The following is a 25,876-nucleotide window of genomic DNA, read 5'->3' as shown; positions in this document are numbered from 1 at the left end:
CATTGCCTAATTACTGGTATTAACATTTACTTTACCTACAAATGATTGCCATGTAAACATTTAAACTATGCTAAATTAAAAAGAGATGTGAAATCAATGTGTTTGCCTGCTGTATTTCAGAGACTGTTCTTTTCATACAAAGACAATTCTGCAGACTTGAGGGAGGGCAAGCAGAAACCCATTCCTATTAGGGTTGTAAAATACGATTTAAAATGTTAACTGGTTAAACTATACATTTAATCAGTTAACCATCCCATCACAGGGGGCCAAACTGGGTGCCAGCTGGGTTACCCTGGTGAGGCAAATGCTTACCAAGTAATTGGTTAATCCTTTACATTCTTATTTTCTACCAGTGTCTGCTTTTTTCCATGGGGGAAGCATTTTGTGGAATACCTCCTTTTAATATTTAGGATCACATCATTTGTCAGTGATACTGATGTAAATCAAAAGTAACTTGCCAGACTTTGATGGAGTCACTACACATTTAGCTTCAGTAAACTGTGCAGAATCCAGAACATGACTTCAGATTCCAGATTTATCTGTGCAACAGTGCAGAATTTGATCATTAATATGTTCTGCTTGTACTTCCTTTTTATATGTCATGTCATTTAGCACTTCTATAAATCTTACTTGATATACTTCATAATGGGCCAGGTTATGTCTCAAGCATGCAAATGTGCTTTCATTAAATATTAAGGGACAGTTTTATTTATAATCCAGAAAAGGTTAGATATGCAGGAATATTTTCTGGATTTGCTGGCAGAGGGTATGCACTATATCATGCCTGCTGTTCAGAGACGTCTGATTTCTCAGTAACTAACTACTCTGATATTCTAGTTTGTTGCTGGAAAAAAAATAGTTACTTTGAACCATGAAAATTCTAGGACCTCAGTGGCTACTTAACCTCTGGCTTCACTATGCAGCAAAACTGGCATAGGACATATTTAGGAACATTCTTAGCTCCCAATGATTCAGAAATGGTGTCTTTATACACAGTCTCTACAGAACTGAGACACTAGGGGGCAGCAACAGCCAATTGGAAGGCAGTGAGTAACCTATTACCATCACACATTAAAATTATTTCTTTTCCTTCTAAACAGAGAAAGAAAACCCATTGAATGGCTTTATATAAGACAAAAAGAATCAACATTCCACAGCTACATTAGATGGATTTGACAAATACCACTCACCAGATAAATACAAATCCACAGATTGATGAATCCAAACACATTATAAACAATGAAGCAAAAATAGCACAAATACAAGTTAGATAGGATACAGTATGTTATTTCTAGCCAGCTTATCAAGGAGGCATATCTCATTTAAGAGGAACAGTTCTTTTTACCTCCTATGTATTCAAAACTAGACTTTAAAAGATGAACATGTTTATTCATTGCATAGTAAAACTAATGAGTAGCATCTGAATTGTCGTCATGCAGGATGCAATTACCCTTTTGCATTCATTTGCAACATTATTTGTGTTATAGTAGCATCACATAATACCTACTAATCTAAAGGAGAAACTGGACAGGGTATTGATTCTCAGGCACAAAGAGGAGCATTGTATTTATGAAAGAAAAATGGGAAAACACTATGGACTTAAATAAGATACATCCAGCATTTAGAATTCTGTGCATGAGATTCAAGTCAAGTCTAATGCCTGCTTAACACATACCTAGCTAGCTGCAAAACGAATTATATTTAGAGCCAATCAATAGGGATAGAAATAGGTATCAGAAAAACCTAGGCTCTATTTTCAGTTTTGCCATAGCTGCATAATCTTAGAGTTGCTTCATCTCTCTGACTCACTTTTCCCCCATTTGTTAAACATTAATACTTTCCTGCTTCATTACTATACAAGGATAATTTGAAGACTAATAAACAAAGTGATAGAAGCAGTCAAATGTAAAAATGTACCCTTTAAACACCGGAAGTTAAACCCTACTAAGGAAAATAGAGAGGAGCATAAACTCTGGCAAGTCAAGTGTACAAGTATAATCAGGTAGGCCAAAAAGCAATTTGAAGACGACTAACTAAATACTCAAACTAACAGGAAATTTTTAAAAAGTATGTCAGAAGCAGGAAGCCTGCCAAACAATTAGTGGGGCCATTGGACAATTGAAGTGCTAAAGAAGCACTCTCAGAAGATAAGGCCATTGCAGGGAAACTAAATGAATTCTTTGCATCTGTCTTCACTGCAGAGGATGAGAGGAAGGTTTCCCATGCATCAACTATTCTTTTTAGATGACAAATCTGGGGAACTGACCCAGAATGAGGTGTCAAAAGAGGTGGTTCTGAAACAAATCAGGGATGTAAGCAACCACTCAAGTAGTCGATTATCCGATAAGCTTAGTCTCATCAGGTAATCAAGTCATTTGTATCAGAGGCAGCAAGTGGGGAGAAGCAGGAGCCAGGACCGAGGGAAGCTGGCTTAAAAGCTAGTTCTCCCTAGCACAGTCTCTGCAGTGTGCCAAGGGGAGGCAGAGCCGCAGTGGTCCCACATCAGTACTGGCTTGTGCCAGCTCTGGAAGCCACCTGTACTGCAGCTCTGCTTTTTAAATGTACCAAGGGCCTATAGGCTCTTACTACATTTAAACAGCAGAGCAGCAGTAGGGAACCTGGTGTGAGCCAGGACTCAGCAGTTCCAGCTTGCACCGAGTCCCAGACTGCTGCAGCTCTGCTTTTTTAAAGGTAGCAAGAGTTAGTGGCTCTTGCTACATTTAAAAAGCAGAGCTGCAGCAGTCTGGGACCCAGCTCTGCAGTTTAAATATAGTAGAAGCCTAGCTTCTACTCCTCAGAAAAGAGATTTTGGAGTTATTATAGAAAGTTCTCTGAAAACATTTGCTCTTATGTGCAGTGGCAGTCAAAAGAGGCAAGACATAAGAAAGTGTTATTTACTCCTTCATGTGACATAAGAACCAGGGGCCACTCAATGAAATTAATAGGTAGCAAGTTTAAAAACAAACAAAAGGAAGTATTTCTTCACACAAAGCACAGTCAGCTTGTAGAACTTATTGCCAGAGTCATTGTGAAGGTCAAAACTATAATGGACTTCAAAAAATAATTAATGCAAGTTCACAGAGGATAGGTACGTGAATTTACATAATTCTATTAGCCAAGATGGTCAGGAATGTAACCACATGCTCTCGGTCTCCATAGTCTCTGACTGCCAGATGCTGGGAGTGAGTGATTGGATATGGAGCACTCAAAAACTACGTATTCTGTTTATTCCCTCTGAAGCACCTGGCACTGGCCACATGCAGAACACTGGATAGATACTTGGCCAGATGAACCATTGATCAGGCCCAGTATGGCCATTCTTATGTTCTAATTTAGGTATACCTGGTTATCTACAATCTGCGGTGAATGTGTTACAAATTTCATAGCAAGAATGGACAAAATTCATCTCTAGTGGAAGCCTACCAATACCATTGGAGTTACACCAAGGAGATATTTATCCATTACTTGCAGTTAACTAAATTCTTATATTTCATACTTGTCAGTGCCAAAGCAGAACATTAGGAGATCTTATACATGTTCAAATAAACTAAAATATAGGTATCAACATTGTTCCTTTTAGAAGTTAGCATATAATGTCACTGTCTTTTTCTTGCAGAAAATGTGCAGAATAATGAATTCAGAACTTATCAATTAAGTAACTGACTTTAATATACTCTTTTAAAATCTACTCATTTGTAATTTCCAAGTGTACCTGTTCTAAGGCCTAGTCTACATTACCAACCTAAGTTATGCTACTCCAGCTATCTGAAAATTGCCACTGGAATTGACGTAGCTTAGGTCATCTTAATGCAGTGTCTTCACTGTGCTGCATCAACAGGAGATGCTCTCTCATTGGTTTGCCTTACTCTTCTTGGGGAGCTGGAGTATTGGAGTCGAACAGAGACTTTTCTGCTATTGATTAAGCTGCACTTCATTAGACCCCCTACATCAGCACCCACTGCAGTAACCTCTCCAGTAGTGAAGACAAGCCGTAAGATTTAAAATCTTTTAGAACAGTATATTGTTCTGCTTACAAAACCTTTATTTAAAAAAAAAAAAAAACAGTCTATTTAGAGAGCATCTTTATATCTTGTGTACAAACTTCTCTTCAGCATTTAGCAGGTCTCTAATGCAAATGGAGATACCTTTAGATCAAAATCTGTTGTCTAAACAAAATTAAGAACTGATATAATAAAGCATATCTTGTTATAAAAATTTAGTTTATGAAGATAATCAAATGTCAATAAATAGAAACAATTGTTTGGTTCCAAATGTTATTACAGGCTTACATCCAAATTCAGCCCTCAGATACAGACATCAACTTCCACTAATCTAGAATGGAACTGCAGTAATATTTATGGGTAGAATTTAGTCCTGCCTTTCTAATTCAGGTCTGGTTGCTTTCATGGGCAGTAGTATCTTACCCTTCTTTGCCAATCTCTCCAACTTTCAGTGCTTCACCAAGAGGCTCTTTACCAAGTTTTGTCAAATTCATTTTGGTCTCGAGGGTCATTAGAAAAGACCCGTTGTAGGACATTTCCAAATCAATCCAAAGCCCTAGAATTGTTAATGAAAAAAAATAGAGTAACATATACAATCATTTTATATTAAAGTCATGTCAAGCTAAAATCATTTTAGAACAAAAGTGTTCACAGGGTTACTAACATGACCAGAGATTTTTCAAAATGGAAAAATATCTCATTTTACCACTTGTGCGGTTTACTTTTCAAATTTTACTCAGCTTGGACAGTGTGAGTAATATAGATGTGGCAATTACACTATGTAGAGAGCCTGCATAACTATAATGCCATTATGGTTCAATTTCCAACCTTGGGGGCATTGTCTTACAAGTATAAACAAAATAAATTAGTTTATTAAAATTACGATTTTTGTAAATGGTTCGAATCTCTGAACTAGTTGATCTCTCTTTACACATTACATTCTGAGCCACCAAATGAAGATTCGCCAAAAACCTTCTGTTGTCAGACATGGTTTGTTGAAGTAATAAAAGAATGTTCTATCACTTTTAACTCAAATTTAATTTTTTCCTGAGGTCTAACTCAAACTCTCTCTAATAAAAGAGATGAGTGTAATGTTTAACTTGCACTTTCAATCATCTGAATGTTATTCGGTTTGTATAGGTGGCCTCTTATCACTGTGACCATGAGAATTTCTGGGGACTTACATACTTGCATCTATTCCTTATCAGTGACATCTTTGCTCCTAAATGAAACTGTTAGCCATGGTGCTGTTTGTCCTTCTGTGAGGCACAAAGTGACTGTTCAAAGGAGATGAGCAATATAGATCACTTGTGATATGGAAGGTAAAGATACGCAGGTGCCACTCAACATATCACAAAGGAGGAAATGTTGTACTTGAACAGAGGAAGCTGCCTACTAATGAGCATTTAGAACATTTTTGCAACTCAACATTTATTCTGAACTCCCAACTGCAGTGGAAGCTAGGGACACAGTATCCATCCACTCAGTTTCACAGGAGCCTCATTTCCAGTACCAGAGGTCCCATTATTCTTAGGAATATGAGGATCAAGTGAGTGGCCAGAGGTATGCAGCCTTGCATATGATCTGTGGTATCACTGGAATAAAGTCTCAGTATTTTTTCTCCCCAAAAGAAGAGGCTGGATAATTTCCTGGTACTCTTGAGGCAATACACGAAAATACAGGGAAAGACTACAGGTTGAACCTTTCTGGTCTGGCACCCTCAGGACCTGATTGGTACCAAATGAGGGAATTTGCCCAGACAAAAAGGGAGGTAGCTTGCCATTGGCTCCCCAGCCTGCTGCCGGCTCCACTTTCAGTCTGGCTAGTCACCCTGCCCATAGCCATTACCAGGCTGCCTGCCACTGGCCCTGGCCCCGCTTTCCCTGCTGGGCCGCTGCACAAGCCCAGCCCCCCAGCCAGGCTGCCAACCTAGCAGGGCTCCCAGCTGCCAGCCCTTCTGCTGCCTGATTCCCTCTGGCCTGGGAATATCCATGGTCCAATGTTGCCAGACCAGAGAATCCCAATTTAGGGTGGTACAACCTGTAGCTTCAAGTTATAGGTGTATAACTTCCAGTAGATCACATTCCTGGTGGACCCATCTACTGGTTTGATAAAATATACAAAACAATTATTAGTGAAGTTCTAACTCTACTGTGGTACTAAAAAAAAAAAAAATCTATACATTATTATAATCAACATTCAATAATGAAACCGCACAATAAAATTATAAGTTAAACAGTCACCCCCACTACTGGCTGTATAGGTAGGGCCCTACCAAATTCTAGGGATGTCCACATGCAGACAACTACACAATTAACCAATAAGTCTGGGCTTATTGGTTAATCTTGTCTACTACACGCACCTCCCACACCTCTCTGCCCCTACTATAATCTTGTGACCCTCCTCCCACACCAGCTTTTTTCAGTCAGGACCCCTGACAATTGCAACACTGAAATTTCAGATTCAAATAGTTAAAAACATGAAGTTTGTGTTTAATTCCTACAACTGTGAATTTGGTAGGACTCTATTTTGTTGCAATCCTTTCTATGCCATTGTAAAAAAAAAAAATCAGCTGGGAAAAACCCTCTGATTCCTTTCCTGCCAGATGTGAATACCATGCATTCGTGAATGGCAAGATAAAGCTCATCAGAGAACGTATCAAACAGTCTCATATTACAAGGTCTTACCCAAACATTCCTTGAGATATACTACTTCTATATACTCACATTAAGGCTTCATTACACAAAATAATTCTTCCCCCCTCTCCCCCAATGACTTACCTGATGTGAATAACAACAAACAACACTCTCCTGCTGTAGTGCTTTAATGCACTGCAGGCCAATAGGAATATAATTCAAGAATTAAAAAGTCACCCTCTGAAAATTCAAACAAAAACCTTTCAAGAGCCCAAATTCAAAAACCTCAGATCTATGTTTTCAGAAGTGATTAGTCATTTTAGGTGTCAGATCTAATACCTTAGAAAAGCTCGAATACACAGAAGACAGGAGCTAAACATTTTCTGAAAAATCAGGCCCCATTAAAGTTGAGCAACCAAAAATTGACCCTCCAAGAACACTAGTCATATTTGAAAACTTTTACATTCACTTAGGCCAAGCGTCTATGGTTCTCTTTTCTACAAACACATCAGCAAACCTGAAATGCCACATACATGCCTGAAATGTCCAACCCTGCAACCACAACTCCAGGATGCAGAGCATCGAGTATACAAAGTCTAATATATTCATATAGTTAGAAACAATGCTGGAGGCTATTTGTCTTTAGTTCCCTCATTTATCAATATAAAACTTCTCTACAATTCAAATGAATGTGAGCTGTTTCACATTGTGTTTCTAAAGGAGGAAGCAAATGCTAATTTATGCAGAATTTCCCTCTCTGCTTTCTTCTGGTGAAATTAAAGATGGCATTGGGAACCAGATATCACATGTCTGAACAGCAGAGAGCAACTCTTTTTGAAATCAGAGAGTCAGCATGCTGCAAACTACTATGATGTTCAAACAATAGATTAAATTAAGCAAAGGAAACCATTCAGATTACTGAGAGAGAGGATGTTCTCTTCTACTCTGAGTAACAGGTTTGTCAGTATAAAATAAATGAAACCCCTCCCACCTATACACGTGTCGTGGTATAATTTAGTCATCCAGTTATCTGTTGTTTAACCTTGATGAAGACACAGAAACATCACAGTACTTCTTATCAATATATGGGAATGTTAACTCAAGCACTATTTAAATTCAAAAGCTACTTTCTCTGTCAATGTTCAGGATTGCTTAAATGCATGAAAGTCACGTAAGCAGACTGTCTGTTTCTTGTAGTCCAGATTAGTGGAATTTTTTTTTGTGAAGCACTTAAAGATTTTTCAAATATTGTACATCACTCCATTTTTAAGACCCAAATAGACTATATGAAGTGATTTTGGTGGCCTGAAACAGCATACCACCACAACATTTCATTCCAAACTTCAGTTCTGACTGAGAAAGTTGTCTAAATTACCTATATGTTTATCAGTAAGTTCTCATTACTTATGCAAAAATAAAAATATTTTCTAATCATTGTCATCATATCCACATACATCCCTTAAAAATCAGGGCCAAAAGACATTAAGATTATTTCAGTGATTTCATGTTTATTACAAGAATTAATGAAATGCAGGACCTAAAATGTCACTTCTAATTAGACAACATGACTGCAATTACATGGATTATTAATCCTACCATAAATACTTGCCTATTGTAACTAGTCTGCAAACAAGAAACTGAAAAGATTTTTACTCAGTGGTGGGGGTTGTCACAATACTAAATTAAACCAAAACCACAAAGCAATATCACAAAACTTGTCTCCTATCTTTTAAATGCAATACATTTATTACAAAGATAAGCACATAGAACTATAGTATTAGGTCACAATTGATAGCCCGAATACATTCTTAATTCCAACATGCATTTCCAGAATAAAATTTATCAGAAATCAATTTTAAAGTTTTTGAATTCCACGACCAGATAATCTGTCTACAACATTTTAGAATAAATAAAGTTTAACATAATCTAGCACTTCGGTTCCCAAACTGGGGGGGACGTGAAGAAATTCCACAGGGGCCTGAGGTAACCCAGCCTCCTCCATCAATCCCCCCCACAAGAAAGAGCCTGGTCCGTCAGTAAAAAAATTCAGAAATACCATGTGAAATGTCCGGTATTTTCTGTTTTTCCTGGCTCAGGTGTCCATGGGAGCACGCGCAGTTTAGGGTGGGGGTGGGGTTAGGGTTGGGGTGTCCCAGACAGACTTAAAAATGGCCACCTTAAAAGGGCAAAGCCTGCTCTGCTCTTAAAAGGGCAACTTTTAACAACTTTTCCCCCAAAGTACCAGCACTTTTTTTTTTTTTTTTTAAACAGGTCCTGGGAATTAGAGGGGCTGCCACTGTTTTATAGCCCCAGTCAGTCCCTTGTTTCTCCCCCCCCCCCGCCCCCAACAAGTTTTGCTGCTATTTCTTGGGTTGGGGATGTATGAGGGTTTCTCAAAAAGGGGGCATGACGACAAAAAGTTTGGGAACCACTACTCTAGCAGTTAATGAAGTTTTATTGGCTTTTAATCAAAGTTGGTGTACCATGTATTTTTTTATTCCATTCAGTTACTTCTGTTATAAAAGTCACAATAATGCTGATGAGATATATTTACTAACTGTTTTCACTTACCAGATAAGGGCATCATTTCAGGAAAAAAAAAAAAAAAAGGTGAAAGGAATAGGGCAAAATTATGCCAGCATTTAAAACATTTATTAGATTACTAGAAGATTCACTCATCATTGCTTGGGTCCTTAACTCAGTAAGTGTTTGGGGTTTGGAAAATAAAATGGTGAGGCTAGGGATGAGGGGTTCAATATGCAGGCTGCCCCAGGAAGAGAAGAATACCTCAGCCCCCTCTCACTGCAGCAGTCTGAGGTAGGGATGTAAGAGAGTAGTCCATTAGTTGACTACCCGATAAGCATAGGCTTATCAGGTAGTTGAGTCAACTACTGTACTCACATTCCTCCACCCCCGTGCTGCCTCTATATCAGAGACAGAAAGGGACGTGCTGCCTCTATATCAGAGACAGAAAGGGACGGGGGAAGCAGGAGCAGGTGCTTGGGGCAGCCAGCTTAATAGAAGGCCCTCTCCAGCACTATTTCTACCTCCCTTTCCCCCCCAATGCTGCCTCCCTCCCCCCCACCACAGCAGCAGGGGTGGGAGGGAAGGCTGCTCCAGCAGCAGCCCGTGTGGGACCTTTTGTGTGGACAGGAGCTGCTGCCACCTGGGCAGATAGCCCAGCTCAGTCCTGGCTCATGCCAAGACCAAACCCCACTGCAGCGCTGCAATTTAGAATGCAGTAGGAGCGGAGCAGCCTGCACTCCAGAGCTGGGCTGCCTGTCTGTCCAGCACCTAAACGCTGCGGCTCTACAATTTAAAACACAATAGGAGCTGGGGAACAGGCTGCTCAGCTCCTACTGCCTTTTCAATTGCAGAGCCACAGTGGAGTTTAGTCCTAGCGTGAGCCAGGACTGAGCAGGGCGCCCTGCCTGCTTGGCTCCTACTAAGTTTGGCTCCTACTAAGCCCAGTCAGCAGGCAGGCTGCTAGACTCCTACTGCCTTTTAAATTGCACAGGTGCAGTGGGGTTTGGTCCCGGCACAAGTCAGGACTGAGCTGGCTGTCTTTCCTTGCCCAAGTAATTGAGTAGTGGATAAAAATTTTATCGACTACTCAATTACTAAAATGGCCTAATTTTAACTTCCCTACTTTGGGGCCAGGTGACAAGCACCTCTCCATGGCCGTTGCAGCTCCAGCAGACACAGCTGGGGGAGAAGTACATTTTCCCTAGCTGGGGCAGGTCCATGTTGGTCTCCCCCACTGCTCCCCAGCTAGAGTGTGGAGTGCAGCAAACTGTGCATTTCCCTGGGGGAGCAGTAGCAAAATTATTAATAAAACCTTTAAGTGAAAAAAAATCACTTTTTATTAAAACTGGGTATGATGCTCCAGTGAGAGAGCCATTTTACAGGCAAGCTTCCAGTCCTCAAAAGAGTTGTTAATACTGGAGATGATGCACAGATTGTGTTTGCATTAGGAATGTAAAACATCATTTTAAAAAGGTAACCGTGTAACCATTAAAAATCTTAGTGGTTACATATGCTGCGGGCTCCAGCCCCTACCAGTTAACTAGAACCAGTAAGCCTCACCTTGGAGGGTGAAGCTTACTGGTTGACCTTTTCCATCCCTACTTTGTATGCAACAAACAGTGGTGATTCAGCAATGATGATTAGTATGTTTCTAGGTTGCTCTCGGATAGCTTTCAGAAAATCTAAAAACTTTAAACAAAACCATTTTGTTTACACTTTTGAGAGGAACACTAGAGCTTATATGCCTTCTTGTGTTCTACACTGATTTGAGAACACAGAATTTTCAGTGTCATCATCTACAAAGTGTATGTATGGCATTAACCAACTGTTAAGTGCTACAATTTTCAACAAGCATCAGTTACAGGTTGAATCTTTCTAGTTTGGCACTCTCAGAACCTGACCAGTGGTGAACCAAAAAAATTGATGAACCATAGGAGGCCAATATTGTCTAGTAGCATTATCAACACTGCCACTCCTTACTGGGCTCTTAGAAGACATTTAGGGATAAATTAGAGCTAACTAACAGCACAGAACACTGAGAGCCAGGACTGGTAGCTATAAACAAATATGAGACTGCGGGAAACTAGGCCACGTCCATGATAAGTGGACATCCGTCTAACAAAAATCATGCCAGACCACAGATGTGGAGAACCAAGAAAATACCAGACTAGAGAGGTTCAACCAGTATTGCAAAATTTGGTCTGACATCAGAGTTTGCACTAAGTTCATTTAATTAATAGATCAGACTCTCAGCTCTTTAGCAAGATGGTACAAGAGGATCTAGCATATTGCACCTAAGCACTTCAGACAGTAACTATAAGCAATGAAATTGATGAAACAGCTTCATATAGAAGCTATGAAAAGAAATATGAAAGTGTTGAATAGTTTCAGTTGTAAATTCAGAACTTTTTTACATCACTTTTATGTGGAGCCAAGGAACCCTAGCCTAAAGCCTAGAATTTATTTCTCAAGTTTACAAACAGAATCAGGATCAACTTAGTCAACTGAAAATGTTTTTTCAAAGACCCTAATCCTTTGGCTGAAAGGAGAGCTTGCTGGACATTCTGTTTTTCCAAATAAATTACCTATGCCTTCAATAGTTATCTTACTCCACTGGAACAAAACTCATCAATTTCAAATTCAGAAATGACTGGCCTTGGTCAAACAAACAGCTAATTATTCTGAGACTAAGTAGATTTACTTAGTTGTATACGCTCATATTATGACTTCTGAGTTTTTAAAAACAGAACAGATGTATTAACTTTCAGCAAATCTCCCACAGAAGTCCCCACCTTCAGAGCATCCCAAATATTGTATCAGTAGGTAGCATAAATGATTCTAAAACCTTGTCTGAACATAAAATTTATACCACTTTAACTCTATTAGTAGTAGCAATATATGCAAGTATTTTTGTACAGCTTATGTTCTTATATAAATTTAGGGGAATAAACTAACCACCAGAATAACTGTATCCATACTAGGGGCAGTTGTACTGATTTAATTATTTTGATGAGCAGTCACACCACTAACCAAAGCAGATAAACTGCGTACATACAGGGCCTAAACTTCTGCTATGCAAAATGTGATTGATTTGGATACAGGGCATCCCTGCTATCGGTCACCCTGGTATACATCCATTCTGCTCTTAAGTTGTTGATACTTATAGAAGTTGATGTGTTATAAGTCCTCCCATTCCCCACTCTTAAGTCACGCAAAAAAACCCAAAACCAATTTGCGCAAATAGAAGTCAGCCGCAAGAAAGAAATTTCCCACTTTAAGTTGTTTTGCTTTAAAGTCCAAGTTTTTTTTTAATGTGTTTTGGACTTATAACAAGGACGGCCTATATGACATTAAGTAAATAAAATGCAGCTAAACACAACACCAGCATCACAGTTCTCCCGCTCCAGTGAGTCATGTGACTTCACCTTTGCAAACAAATGAGAAAAACTAAGAATTAGAAAGAGAAAATACCCACCCTGGTAAGAAATTCATCAAATAGGTTAGTAATGAAATTCCCCCTGGGAAGCACTCGAGAAAAGACCTGGTGTCTTGTGTATGACCGTATGTATATTTCACCATACTTAGGTTCTGAGAAAATATCATTGCTGTTATCTTTATTTAATGTTTGTTCCTGGTAAGGGACACTGGTGGAAGGTCAGTTAGTCAGGAGTATTTCCCTAAAGTTCTACTTAATGGAAACTACTTAGTACTTATTTACACTTCATGACTACAGTGTACTTCAAACATTACATAAGACTTTAATGTCTTTATAAGGGATTATACTTGCTTTACACATTGAGAAACTGAGGCACAGATCATGTACACAACTTCTCTAAGTCACACAACAAGTCAGCAGAAGAACCTGCAACAGAACCTTGTGTCACGTGTTCTAATATACCCTACTAGTGGATCTAACTGACAATTCTTGTCAAGAAGAATTTACTAGTCTTCAGCAAAATTATCTTTGGAGCTACTAATTAGTTTCACTGAACTTTCCAGAGCACAGAAACAAAAATTTGGATACAATCCTACTTTACAGTTTGAATACATTATGCTGAGAAGTTTGTAGAAATAAAGAGTTTAACCTTTTGCTAACTCAGTCTCTGAAACTTATAAATAATGTTCTCCAAAGTCCCCACAACTGATGCAATTTTAAATCTATGCTGACTCACACTATGATTAGTCTGGGTATGGTTAGGATCCAGTGATTGGTTGCTGAGTGCCAGTTGGAACAAGTTCTTAGACTTACATCTTTGTTCAACTATCTGAAAGATGGGAAAATGGTTTTAAAGAGCAACTAAGTTATGAAGCAGATGTGAAGGGATAGTAAACAACAGAGTCCCTTAAGGGAACATTTCCCTGTATACCAATTAGTACCTTCTATACCCTGGGTCAAATAAGTCTCTTGTAGATCAACTGTATTCTTCAAAAACATTTCCAACAAGTCAACATCAAAATTAAAACAGGGAAGAGAAGATGTGGCTTTATAAAGAAAAGGCTTGTTAAAAGGAGACAGTTGAAAATCATGCCCAGGGCTATCCTGAAAATCTAGTTCCTAGCTAACAAACAGTTTCATATAATATCACAACAGATTTCTCTGTTTCTAGGATGAGGGGAGAACAGCTCTTCTTCATCTGAGTGGACTGACAAAAATCCTGCCTCTGAAAATAGCAAGGTGGTGGAAGTCATGGCCATGACAAATGCCTTGATTTGGGGATATGTAAAGCTAGAAAGAACTCTGATTAAGTTTCATCTCCCAACACTGGTAGTAAGAAAATAATCATTTCACAAGTTATCACCTCTGACATTGACAGACAAGCACAAAACCTCACAATGCTATTTTTATGAAGTCTCTTTTCAGAGCTGAGCCATATGTTTGTTTTCTAGTTTATTAGTATTTTATTCTGCTGAATCATTGTTTTCATACACTAAGGCAGCAGCTCTTACACAGAAGTCAGATCCAAATTCTGATACATCACAGAAGCAATTCTTCACTGCCTTGTACTCCCTCAAATTTTACTTTTCTTCGATAATTCTGTGAATTTATGGTGTTCTGTTGGAAATTCCCTTAAATTCACTCTGCTGCTCACCCATAGACGTTATAACACTGGTACCAGGCACTCAGTACCTTGCACAGCCAAATCCTAGTGCCTTTATCTAGTACTCATTCCCTCAAGCAAAGCTCACACTGAAATTCCAGGGCCAAGCTCTACTCTCAGCAGACCCACAAAGAAAGATCTTGAAGAAGACAGAAGTTGGCCTTTATCAAACTAAGTTCTGCTAAAGAGAATCCACAAAGTGGTCTGCTTTTCCCAGGCTTACCAGATCCCAATATATATCTTCTATAAACTTTTCAGGCACACAGCATATTTGGAGTGCTAAAGAAACTTTATAATCACTGCAGACTGAATGTCAATAACTTTACAAATCCATTTTTAATAATGGTAGCCAAATGAAAAATAAAAGAGGGGCAACTCAATAGTTAAAGCCCAGATCTTGTGCTTTGAGAAAAAGGTTTTGCAAAATATAAGAGAAACAGCCATGGAGGTTTTGTTTGTGTTTTTTTTAATATTTCAGTGAAAATGGTTTAAGTTGAGGACACTAGGGAAAATTTACATCTGTCTATTGTAGTAGTGAACAATAGCAGGAAATGAGAAAAAAATGGACTATAAGCACAAATGAAGCTAACTCTGTCCAAACTGAACAAAATGGAAAAAATAAACAAAACAAAAATGGTAAAGTAACTTACATGGTCAGTTTCAAACATTTAAAGGTTCTCAGTAACACTGGGTAATATGGTTTTAAAATAAATGTTTATAACTTGACAGTGTCCTTTTAATTCTGCAATAGAAGCAAACTATAATGAATATCCTTTTTACTCTCAGTGTAAAAAATTCCTGTTCAACCCAAGTATTCATTACCTTTGTGATCAACGTAAGGTTTGAAGGCTTGAAGAATCTTCGGCACCGCAACTCCCATGTCAAGTTCAGTTAGAGTTAGCTCGTTCATGAAATATGGCAGCTGGAAGAAAGTACAGAATACATGTATCAAGTTCATTTTAAACAGAAGTATAAAGAGACCAGGTATTCTGTGATACATGGAAAGCCATTAACGTACATTATATTTGAGAAAATATTTATCTGAGTTACCAATGAAAGGACACACAAATAATTATCATTATATGCAAAAATTTAAGTTCTAGGATTTAGCATTCCTTTATTTGAAATATTTTAGTGGGTTCCTTGGCTTATGAACTGAGTCACTGCATTTTTAATAAGTCCATTCCAATGAGTTTTGTGCCTTACAATTGTAGTTTTGCTCACAGTCAAGAATACAGGATTCAAACTAATACAATTGATTCATTATAAAAAAATGTCCATTTCACATTTAACTTATAAATGAACTGTATACTCTATCAATCAAAACAAACAAAAGTTATAGGCTGAGAATGAAGTGTGGATACTGGGCAGTTTGCCAGATTTAAAATGATCCGTTTTTTGTGTTTTTCTTTTTTTTAAACATGTATCAGGCTACAGTTAACACATTAGTTAGTGGAGAAATTCTGCAGGTAGGCTGATATATTATTTTAAGACCCTCGCTATTTTATCCACAGCTATTAGTACTATATACTGTGTGCACACAAACATACACAAATAAGTATTTAGAATTAAAGCAAACAAATGATAATCATGTACACATTATTAAGATATAAATATATGCAAAGGTACTTTCATCCTCAGTCCCAGTGTTGAGTGTGCCCATATATATTTTCAAACACATATGTACTGAACTGTGTTACACATGGTAAAGGAACACTTAGTTTTCTATTTTTGTTGTTGGAGGCTCATACGTTCCCTAACTTGCACTGCTCTGCTGTATGCTGCTCATCCGGTCAGAGTATAGAAACTTTGCCTCTGTTTCCTTCCTAGATGTCCCTTGCCTAAATGAAGAGATGAGACTAATTGCTAAACCTCTGTTTTAATTAAGTAGGGAGAGTAGTAATTTCAAGGAAAATTCTTTAGGTACGAAAGTACTGTGGCAAAGCTCTGACCATGCCCCATGGGTCCCACACTTCTAGCAGACAGCATTTGCCTCAGGGGCTAGCTGTAACTCTCCACATACAGATCCTTGGACTTTATTAGAGGCAAGGATCACAGCCTACTGCCCTTCTCATCACAGGCTCATCCATAGTATGGGGTGAAACCCTGCACAGTCCTGGTCTCCCCTCTTAGGGGCAGACTTTGTAATACCAAGGGGAGGGTTGGGGAGAACCCAGGCCCACCCACTATTCTGAGTTCTGGGCCAGGGATGTCAAGGGAATGGCAGCAGACAGATCTGGCAACTACTTCCCTGGACCATTTCCCAAAACGATCCCTCCTAGTGCCTTCCTCTGGCACCTGAGCAAGCCTGTCCTGCTCTTCCTCGGTCCTCAGCCTTACTTGCGGACCCCAGCTCTCACTCAGACTTTAGGTTCCTTTACTCCTCCAAAACCCCTCACATGCTTCCAACTAGATGCCAAGACCTCTTTTTAACCAATTGATCACAGGTGCTCTGATTAGTCCCACCTAGTTGACTCCAGAAACCTCCCAATTGTCTCCAGGTGCCTCAACTAGCCTCACTGATTCCTGAAGGTTCAAATCTGGTTCTGGGTTAGCCCTTGTTAATTCACCCTGGCTGTGTCTAGACTGGCCAGTTTTTCTGGAAAATCAGCTGCTTTTCTGGAAAAACTTGCCAGCTGTCTACACTGGCCGCTTGAATTTTCGCAAAAGCACTGACTTCCTACTGTAAGAAATCAGTGCTTTTTGCGGAAATACTATGCTGCTCCTGTTCAGGCAAATGTCCCTTTTGCGCAAAACTTTTGCGCAAAAGGGCCAGTGTAGACAGCTGAGATTTGTTTTCCGCAAAAAACCCCCGATGGCGAAAATGGTGATCAGGGCTTTTTTTGCGGAAAAGCACGTCTAGATTGGCACGGACGCTTTTCCGCAAAAAGTACTTTTGCGGAAAAGTGTCCATGCCAATCTAGACGCTTTGTTCTGAAAATGCTTTTAACGGAAAACTTTTCCGTTAAAAGCATTTCCGGAAAATCATGCCAGTCTAGACGTATCCCCTGTGTACAGAGACCTATTCAATTGGGAAACAAAATGGCAAATTAAATGTAATGTTGATAAATGTAAAGTAATGCACATCGGAAGAAATAATCCCAACTACACATACAATATGATGGGGACTAATTTGGCTACAACTACTCAAGAGAGAGATCTTGGAGTCACTGTGGATAGTTCCTTGAAAACATCCACTCAGTGTGCAGCAACAGTCAAAAAAGCAAACAATGTTAGGAATCATTTAACAAGGGATAGAGAATGAGAGAATATCTTATTGCCTCTATATAAAACCATAGTATGCCCACATCTTGAATACTGCGTACAATATGGTCACCAGCTCAAAATAGATATTCTGGCATTGGAAAAGGTTCAGAAAAGGGCAACAAAAATTATTAGGGGTTTGGAATGAGTCCAATATGAAGAGAGATTAAAAAGACTTGCACTTTTCAGTTTAGAAAAGAGAAGACTAGGAGGGGAGGGGAAGGAAGAGGAGGGGATATGATCGAGTTCTATAAAATCATGACTGGTATGGAAAAAGTGATTAAGGAAAAGTTATTTACTTATTCCCACAATATGAGAACTAGGCGGTCACCAAATGAAATTATTAGGCAGCAGGTTTAAAACAAACAAAAGGAAGTTTTTCTTCACTCAGTGCACAGTCAACCTGTGGAACTCCTTGCCAGAGGATGTGAAGGCTAGGACCTTAACAGAGTTCAAAAGACAGCTAGACAGATTCATGGAGGTTAGATCCATCAATGGCTATTAGACAGGATGGGTAGGAATGGTGCCCTAGCCTCTGTTTGTCTGGAAATGGGAGACAGGAAAGAGATCACGTGAGGATTACCTGTTATGTTCCCTCCCTCTGGGACATCTGGGTATTGGCCACTGTCGGCAGACAGAATACTGGGCTAGATGGACACCTTTGATCTGACCTAGTATGGACATTCTTATAGTCAATGTAGGGCTAATATACTTACCTTCTAACACTCTCATGTACTCCTCTGGCCTGCCCCATCACAGTACCTTATGAACACACTCAAGTGTCCATAATTAGAAATGGCTTAGAGCTGGTCTACACTACTATGAAAATCAATGCAATTTATGTTGCTCAAGGGTATGAAAATACACTCCCTGAGACATCTAAGTTACTTTGATTTAAAGTACTCTCTACACTGTGTTATGTCGGTATGAAAGTGTCTCCTGTCAACATAGCTTCTGCCTCTCACTGAGGTGGAATAATTACATCAATAGGAAAAAGCTTGTCTTCACCAGATGCACTACATTGGCACAGCTGCACTGATGCAGCATGGTAGCGAAGCTGACATGACTGAGTCTCTTGCAGGACTGATCCCAACCAAGGTAATACTGTCTTTTCTAATTTCACCCAAACACAGCAATCCCCTCTGTATCACAGCACTGATTAAATGTAATACCAAATGTAGGCAAGAGGCGTTGGTATAGACTGGTGCCATCACTGACTGCATTACAGAGTTCAAAACTTGCAGATACAAAAAATAATGTAATAACATTCCCGCTGAGATTCCTAGAAGAATTAAGGGAAGGAGGAATTTGGGAGAGAAATGAAAAAGGATGCAATTTAACCAACCAAATGAAGGGAAAGTTCCTAACATCAAGATGCTCAGCAGGGATGAGACTGTTCTCAGTTGGTTGCACAGTAATCAGATTGCTCGAAAGGTCATATAAAAGTATTGCAGCGTGCAAGAGCAAGAGGGTTAACACACAGGCTGTTTGACATAAGGGGAGGACAGTCTTGAACAAGAACACCTGAGCATAAATTTGAAGTCTACAATACCCTGAGTAACCTAAGGCACCAGGACCCAAAGGGGAGGTAACTAGAAGCCCAACATTTTCCCATTCCCCAATGGTAAGTGGGGAACCACCATGAAGAGTGAAGTCCTCTGCCACACACAGGTTTGCCCTCCCAATGTGTCTCCAAACTGAGCCGGAAGGATCATGTCTCCGAGTCAGAGGTCAGTTCCATCTCCACAGCTCTAGGCAATGTTTGGCTTTTCTGCTGTGACTAGGGTTCAAGTTGTGAGGATAGGTTTTTGTGTTGTGGACAACTCTCCACTAGCCAAGGCACTGACACCATGAACTAATTCCTCACAGGACACCAAACCATCAGCAAAGTAACTTTATATTGACTACCTAGGAGGTGAAAGGCTCAGAATGCCAAAAGGCAGCAAATGACAGAAAATATATTGCATGCCTCTGCCTGTAATAGCAGCAAATATTTATAATAGTGTATCACCCTATACATGTATGGTGTTTATTAGCATTTATCTCTCTCCCTCATTCTAATCTTTTGTCCTCAAACTACTCTTGCTTCAGTGGTCACAGAAACAGCCATGGGTAGAATTAGTTTATTGATTACTTCCAGTAGCAGAAGTAACATGTTTTCTTAGCTGTTTTTGGCAGCTAAATTCCAGTATTGGTGACAGCAGGCTCATTCTTTCCTTTTGTGTTTAGAAACAGACTGATAAACACCTCCATTCCATTCCCTCCCTAAGGAGTTGAACAAATCTGTCATTAGCTACTGCTATTTGGAGGAATTCATGAATGCCAGGGGCAGACCATGAAAGACAGTCGAGAGAGACGGGGGGGGGAGGAGGAGAGAAGAGTGTGCACACACGTGCGCACTAGATATCACTATTATATCCCTTTCCAATTCAGATAGATGCTGCCTTGAGAACTACTCCCAGACAGAAGCCTTGTTTAAATTCAGATTTCCGTTATAAAATGTGCTTATATGGACACAGTTATAGCTGCCTGATCCCCACCCCTTTCTATTGTCAATACATCATTTCCGAAAGCAGTTTTCATTTCAACGTAATCCTCATTGGAGGTTCCTGCTCATAGTATTAGTGTCAATGAGTAGAAAACTAACCCACTGTAGCACAAGGATAACATCAGCCTTAGAGATTTGTTGGTCAAGCGAGCTTAAAGAATATTAAGCAGTAGCATTACAGCAAATAGAGAAATATTTTTCACCTCTATCGGCCCTCTATGACTATGTCACACTGCTTCCCTCTTGCAGAAGAGGAAACGCAAACGGAGCGCTCATTAGCATAGCCACTCATTTGCATATCCTCTTCCGATCCTTTTTGCAGAAGAGGTTTTTGTGCAAAAAAGCCCTTTTGCACAAGAACCCCGTAAACCTCATTTTTTGAGGGATAAGGATTCTTGAGCAAAAGGTTTTTTTTGTGCAAAATGGCCCCATCTACACTGCAGTTTTTTTTGCACAAAAGCCTCTTCCACAAAAAGGATCAGAAGAGGATATGCAAATGAGAGTGTGACATATGCTAATGAGCGCTCTATTTGCATTTCTTCTTCCGCAAGAGGGAAGCAGGGTACGTAGTCTATGTATTTTGCAAATATCCATTAATTCGGCCTCCACAGTCTTATCAAACAAACAATGACTATCTACATTTTGTAACCAGGTCAAGTGACAGGGCCAAGAAGCCACAGTGAAATCTGTGGCAGAACTGAATTATGTGTCTGCTCTTTTTGTTAATATCAGGGCACAAGACACTATATCAAAAGTACAAAATAGTTTTTAAAAGTATTTTTAAATAAAATCTCTTCATAAAACATGTGACTAAATGAAAAAATATATAATTTCTTATGCTGGAGAATAGGAAGTGTAACCTCACCCCCCCAAAGAGATACCTTTATTTTGCTGAGTTTCATTTGGATCTTCTTGGACACAAGATCAGACCAGTACTTTTCTCCTAAGAAATCCCAAAATATTCTTCCAAGCAAAGCATTTACCCATGTCTCCCGTTCCTCTACTTCAGCTTCCGTATGGCTATCTGGCAACTGGCAACACAAATATAGAATACAGTTATTGAGCACAACTTAGACCATTGAGTCACTGTCTAAAGAAACATTTCCATCTAGGTCTTGTCTACACTGGGGAAATTCACTGTTTGGTAAGCCATATTAAAAATAATGTCTACACTGTTTAACAAGCTCTGTAATTTTCAAAATTATGCAAAGAGATCATGATTTACCCTAATTTGTCCCTATCAATACAATAAAATCTCAGTGGAGACCTAAGTTAGCCAAATATGGAGTCATTTGCAGCAAAGAATGAAGGTGTTCAAGTTATAAGATATTTACACAGACTATTTTTTAATGCTAACAGCAAAACTACGGTTCAGTACGAAACAAATTACAAAATTCCATAGCATATCAGATAATAGTAATCTGACAAGTGCTTAAGTCTTCTTTCTACACAAATACACTTATTTTATTTATATTTATTTAAATATTTTTACCCCACCTTTCTATTTAAAATATTCACTTGCCTTATCTAGTCTGAAAGCAAAGCTAAAACTTTTTTTGTGCTAAGCAAAACTAAAAATCAGAAAAAAGGAATATAAGGAAAGTGAGAAGCACCAAAAATCCTTTGTATTTTCCTCCACATATGTCCAAGAGTCCAATAATGGAATGACCAGGGCTATATATAGTTAAAGATGAAGGCTGAATCAATGAAAAGGGGGGGGAGGGGAATTGGCTAGGGAATGTTTCTCTGCAAAGTTCAAGCATAAGAATGCAACATGAGGAAAATCTCCCACAACATTAACATCTCTGAGGAAACTATGTGATTTTCTTGCCACTGAGCTGGGCGTCTTGTAGCAATATTTGTATGGATCATGTCTTGGCTCATTTGAGAGTAATCCCAAACAAATCAAGATATAATCTTTTTGGATATTGCAATTTTCTAATTTCAGCTATAAAGGCAGAGCCAACAATGCCAATATGTATGCACCTCCACTTTCAGGGTGTGTCTAGACTGCAGGGTTTTGTCGACAAAAGTAGCCTCGACAGAGTTCTGTCGACAGAAGGTGTTATTGCATCTACACTGTCCTTTGCGTCTACACTGTCATGTCGACAAAGCGGCTTGCTTTGTCGACAGAACTGGATGTAGTCTAGACACTCTTTGTCAACAGAAGTTTTGTCGACAGTATCTGTCAACAAAGCCTCTGTCGACAAAAGCCTGTAGTCTAGACCAGTGTTTCCCAAATGGTGCTCCGCGGAACCCTGGGGTTCCGCGAAGCGAACATAAGGGTTCCGCGAGAACCCAAACGCTCCCCTCCCCCACCCATAAAGAGACAGAGGAGCCCGGCACGCAAAGACGCTGGCTCCTTCCCCGCTCCCCTTTCAGACATCTCCCGCGTCCCCCGCTGCCGCTCTGCTTTTTCCACCGGGAAAAGCAGAGTGGCAGCGGGGGATGCGGGAGAGGGATCTTGGGTTGATCAGGCAGAAGCGGGACAAGCAGCTGCTGCTAGGTCCCGTGGTAAAAGCAGAGCGGCAGCGGGGGATGCGGGAGAGAGATCTTGGGTTGATCGGGCAGAAGCGGGACAAGCAGCTGCTGCTAGGTCCGGTGGTAAAAGCAGAGCGGCAGCGGGGGACGCGGGAGAGGGATCTTGGGTTGATCGGGCAGAAGCGGGACAAGCAGCTGTTGCTGCTGCTAGGTCCCTTGGTAAAGGCAGCTTGTGTGTGTGTGTGGGGGGGGGGAGGAGAGTACTATCAGTGAGTGGAACACCGGAACTCCTACTCACTGTGAGGATTGGAACAAATCTCCATACACACTGTGAGGACACGTGGCTCCTGTGTGTGACTTTAAGTTTAAGAATTCAATCTAATATCAAAATTCCCCATGGATCGTTGGTTAAAAGAAGGAACTTTTCTCTTTAAAGTGAGTACTTCAAACTCCAATATTTTTACTGAAACCAGCAAGGAAAATACTGAGCCAACTCAAGTTAATTATGAAAAACTTCAGCTGACTAATAAGAAACGCAGGTATTGTGAGGACTATTTGGCATTTGGATTCACAAGCAATGGAAATGAAGATGCTCCAGGTGCCCAGTGGTGTAGTGTGCAACAAAATATTATCTAATAGCTGTTTAGTACCTGCTAAATTGTGAAGACATTTTGAAACAAATCATCCAGAATACAAAGATAAAGACATTAGTTTTTTTAAGCAAAAGCTTGAATTGCTTGAAAAAAGTAAACTCTTCATGTCAAAAATTGCCAAATCTGATAATGAAAATGCAACAGAGGCGTCTTACAAAGTAAGCTATCGTATATCGCTTGCCGAAGAAGCACACACTATTGGGGAATCACTCATAAAACCATGTGCAAAAGATATTGTGATGTGTATGTTGGATCAGGAGTCTAGTAAAAAAGTTGAGGCTGTGCCACTATCAAACAATACTGTCACACGTCGTATTCACGATCTTGCTGCTGACATCGAGAAGGAGCTTATTTTTCGGCTGCATTTATGTGATGCATATGCATTACAATTAGACGAGCCCACTGACGTTGCAGGTCTTGCAGTTCTGCTTGTATTCGTCCGTTATGATTTTAATAGTTCTACTGAAGAAGACTTACTTTTATGTGAATTTTTGCAAACCAATACAACTGGTGAGAATATATTCAATTGTATCAATAACTTTATGAAAACACATCAAATAAGCTGGGAAAAATGTGTTGATGTGTGCAGTGATGCAATGGTAGGAACAGTGGCTGGCGCTGTAACACAAATAAAAAATGTAGCACCAAACTGCACCAGCAGTCACTGCATTCTCCACAGACACGCTCTGGTAGTTAAGAAGATTTCTCCCTGTCTTAAAAATGTGTTGGACGAAGCAGTACAGATTATTAATTATATAAAAACTCGACCATTACAATCAAGACTGTTCAAAATTATGTGTGAAGATATGGGAAGTCAGCACACAGCCCTGCTTCTACATACAGAAGTCAGGTGGCTACCCTGAGGAAAAGTGCTGGTTAGATTATTTGAATTGCGTCATGAGCTCTCCGCAAATCTGATGGATCACAAATTCCAACTGTCTGATCGTTTAACAGACTTTTTGTGGTTATCTAGAGTTGTGTATCTTGCAGACATCTTTACAAAACTAAATGAAGTAAATCTGTCGCTGCAAGGAAAGAATGTAAATATTTTTCATGCGAAAGACAAAATTTTGTCATTGTCACGGAAGCTACAGTTTTGGATCTCATCTGTAGGACGAAATGATTTGGATTGTTTACCAACTCTGAATGATTTCCTTGAAGAAAATGGATACAAACTTGATGAAGATATTCGCAGTGACATTGCAGATCATCTCCGCGATTTATACATGAACATCATTAAGTATTTTCTAAACATCAATGACAACAATAACTGGATTTGAAATCCATTAAGTTTAACAGAAAAGCCAGTCAGTTTTTCAACACAAGATTATGAAAACCTAATTGAAATCGCTTCAGATGGCCAATTAATACAAAAATTTAAAGAAGTTTCTCTGATTACATTTTGGAGTGACTTATGTCAAAGTCAAGAATATTCATCTTTAGCTGACGAATTGCACGTCTTGATGTTACCCTTTGCCAGTACATACTTGTGCGAAACTGGGTTCTTGAACTATTTTTTTTTTTTTTTTTTTTTGCTCGACAAACTTAATCCCTGGCTAGGGGGTTGCTTGAAATTTTTCTGAGTTTGAAAGGGTTCCATGGTCAAAAAAAATTGGGAAACACTGGTCTAGACATACCCTCAGATTCACATGCAGGGAGTCTGAATTCTATGTGGAGGACAGAAAGAATGTATTGGATTTCTCTGCAAAGTCTCTTTTTACAGTAGTTAATGTCTACTACCAAAGAGCTAATCCAGGTCTTCCACCTAATTCCCAAGAATTCAGAATGTCTGTTGCTAAGCACTATAGATTCCCAATTCTATTCAGCGTGAAGACTGAATGTCAGCCAGGCAGAAGTAAGATGAAGATAATACTTAAAGTGCTTCCTAGGAATAGAGGAGAGGTACAAAAACCACCTTAATTCAAAGATTCATAAAGCATAGTCTTCCAGCACACTGTATTAGGTACCTATCTCCTCTTATTGTTCATGGGAGAAGTTTGTGCATAAATACACCTCTCTCCTCCCTCCAAATCTGCTCCCAAGAAGCTTAAAGGAACATTATGTCAGCCCTGCAACTGAGCACGCTTAGAGGAACTGCTTGTTCAAGAGGAACTGACTGGTTATTTAGACTGTAAGCTCGAGGGCAGTTTTGTACAGTGTCCAGTAGCGTGGGGTCCTGATTCACAGATATGGCCAAAAGGTACTTTTGTAATATTGTAATAATCTAGTCCAGGGCTGGGCAAAAAATCCTCTGTGGGCCGGATCTAGCCCACCAAGTCACAAGATCCCGCCTGCAAACACAGCAGGGAGCCACAGGCAGACTTCCCAGCTTGCCCTGCTCCTTCATGCTGCTCAGAAAAGCAGCTGCTGGGCTATTGGTGTTCCAGGAAATGTGAGCCGGGGCGGGAAGGGGGGGGGGGAGAGGGAGTGCTGCTTCACCGCTGCTCCCACCCCCAGCACAATCCCATTGGCTAGTTTCTGGCCAATGAGAGCTGCTTGTTTGAAAAACAGGAAGCAGACAAAGCACCACTCCCCGCCCCCCCTGGCTCTTATTCACAGAACACATGGCTCTGCAGCCTATGCAGGGGTGGGGCAGGCTCCTGCCTGAGAATCAAGTTGAGCTGCTGGCCAAGAGTTTCACGGGTAAGTCTCCCAGCCAGAGCCTGCC

At 39.8% G+C, this 25,876-nt stretch overlaps 1 protein-coding gene across 4 annotated transcripts in view; it reads right to left on the bottom strand.

The window, feature by feature from the left end:
* The window catches only part of TEX2 (testis expressed 2), a 149,321-nt gene that overhangs the window by 15,223 nt on the left and 108,222 nt on the right, over positions 1-25,876 (bottom strand). For 3 of the 4 annotated variants that reach the window (XM_075903889.2, XM_075903890.2, XM_075903892.2), the window contains exons 6-8: positions 20,956-21,105; positions 15,085-15,184; positions 4,425-4,557 (exon numbers count right to left, since the gene is read on the bottom strand). In XM_075903889.2, the coding sequence (XP_075760004.2) occupies positions 4,425-4,557; positions 15,085-15,184; positions 20,956-21,105 (383 nt within the window). The remainder of the gene's footprint in view (positions 1-4,424; positions 4,558-15,084; positions 15,185-20,955; positions 21,106-25,876) is intronic. The other variant, XM_075903893.2, reaches the window with a different exon arrangement.

The sequence above is a fragment of the Pelodiscus sinensis genome, chromosome 20 (assembly GCF_052426305.1).
Source record: "Pelodiscus sinensis isolate ZL-2025 chromosome 20, ASM5242630v1, whole genome shotgun sequence".
Taxonomy (NCBI): domain Eukaryota; kingdom Metazoa; phylum Chordata; order Testudines; family Trionychidae; genus Pelodiscus; species Pelodiscus sinensis.
Note: the sequence above shows the minus strand (reverse complement) of the source record. Positions and strands in the feature narration are given on the sequence as shown.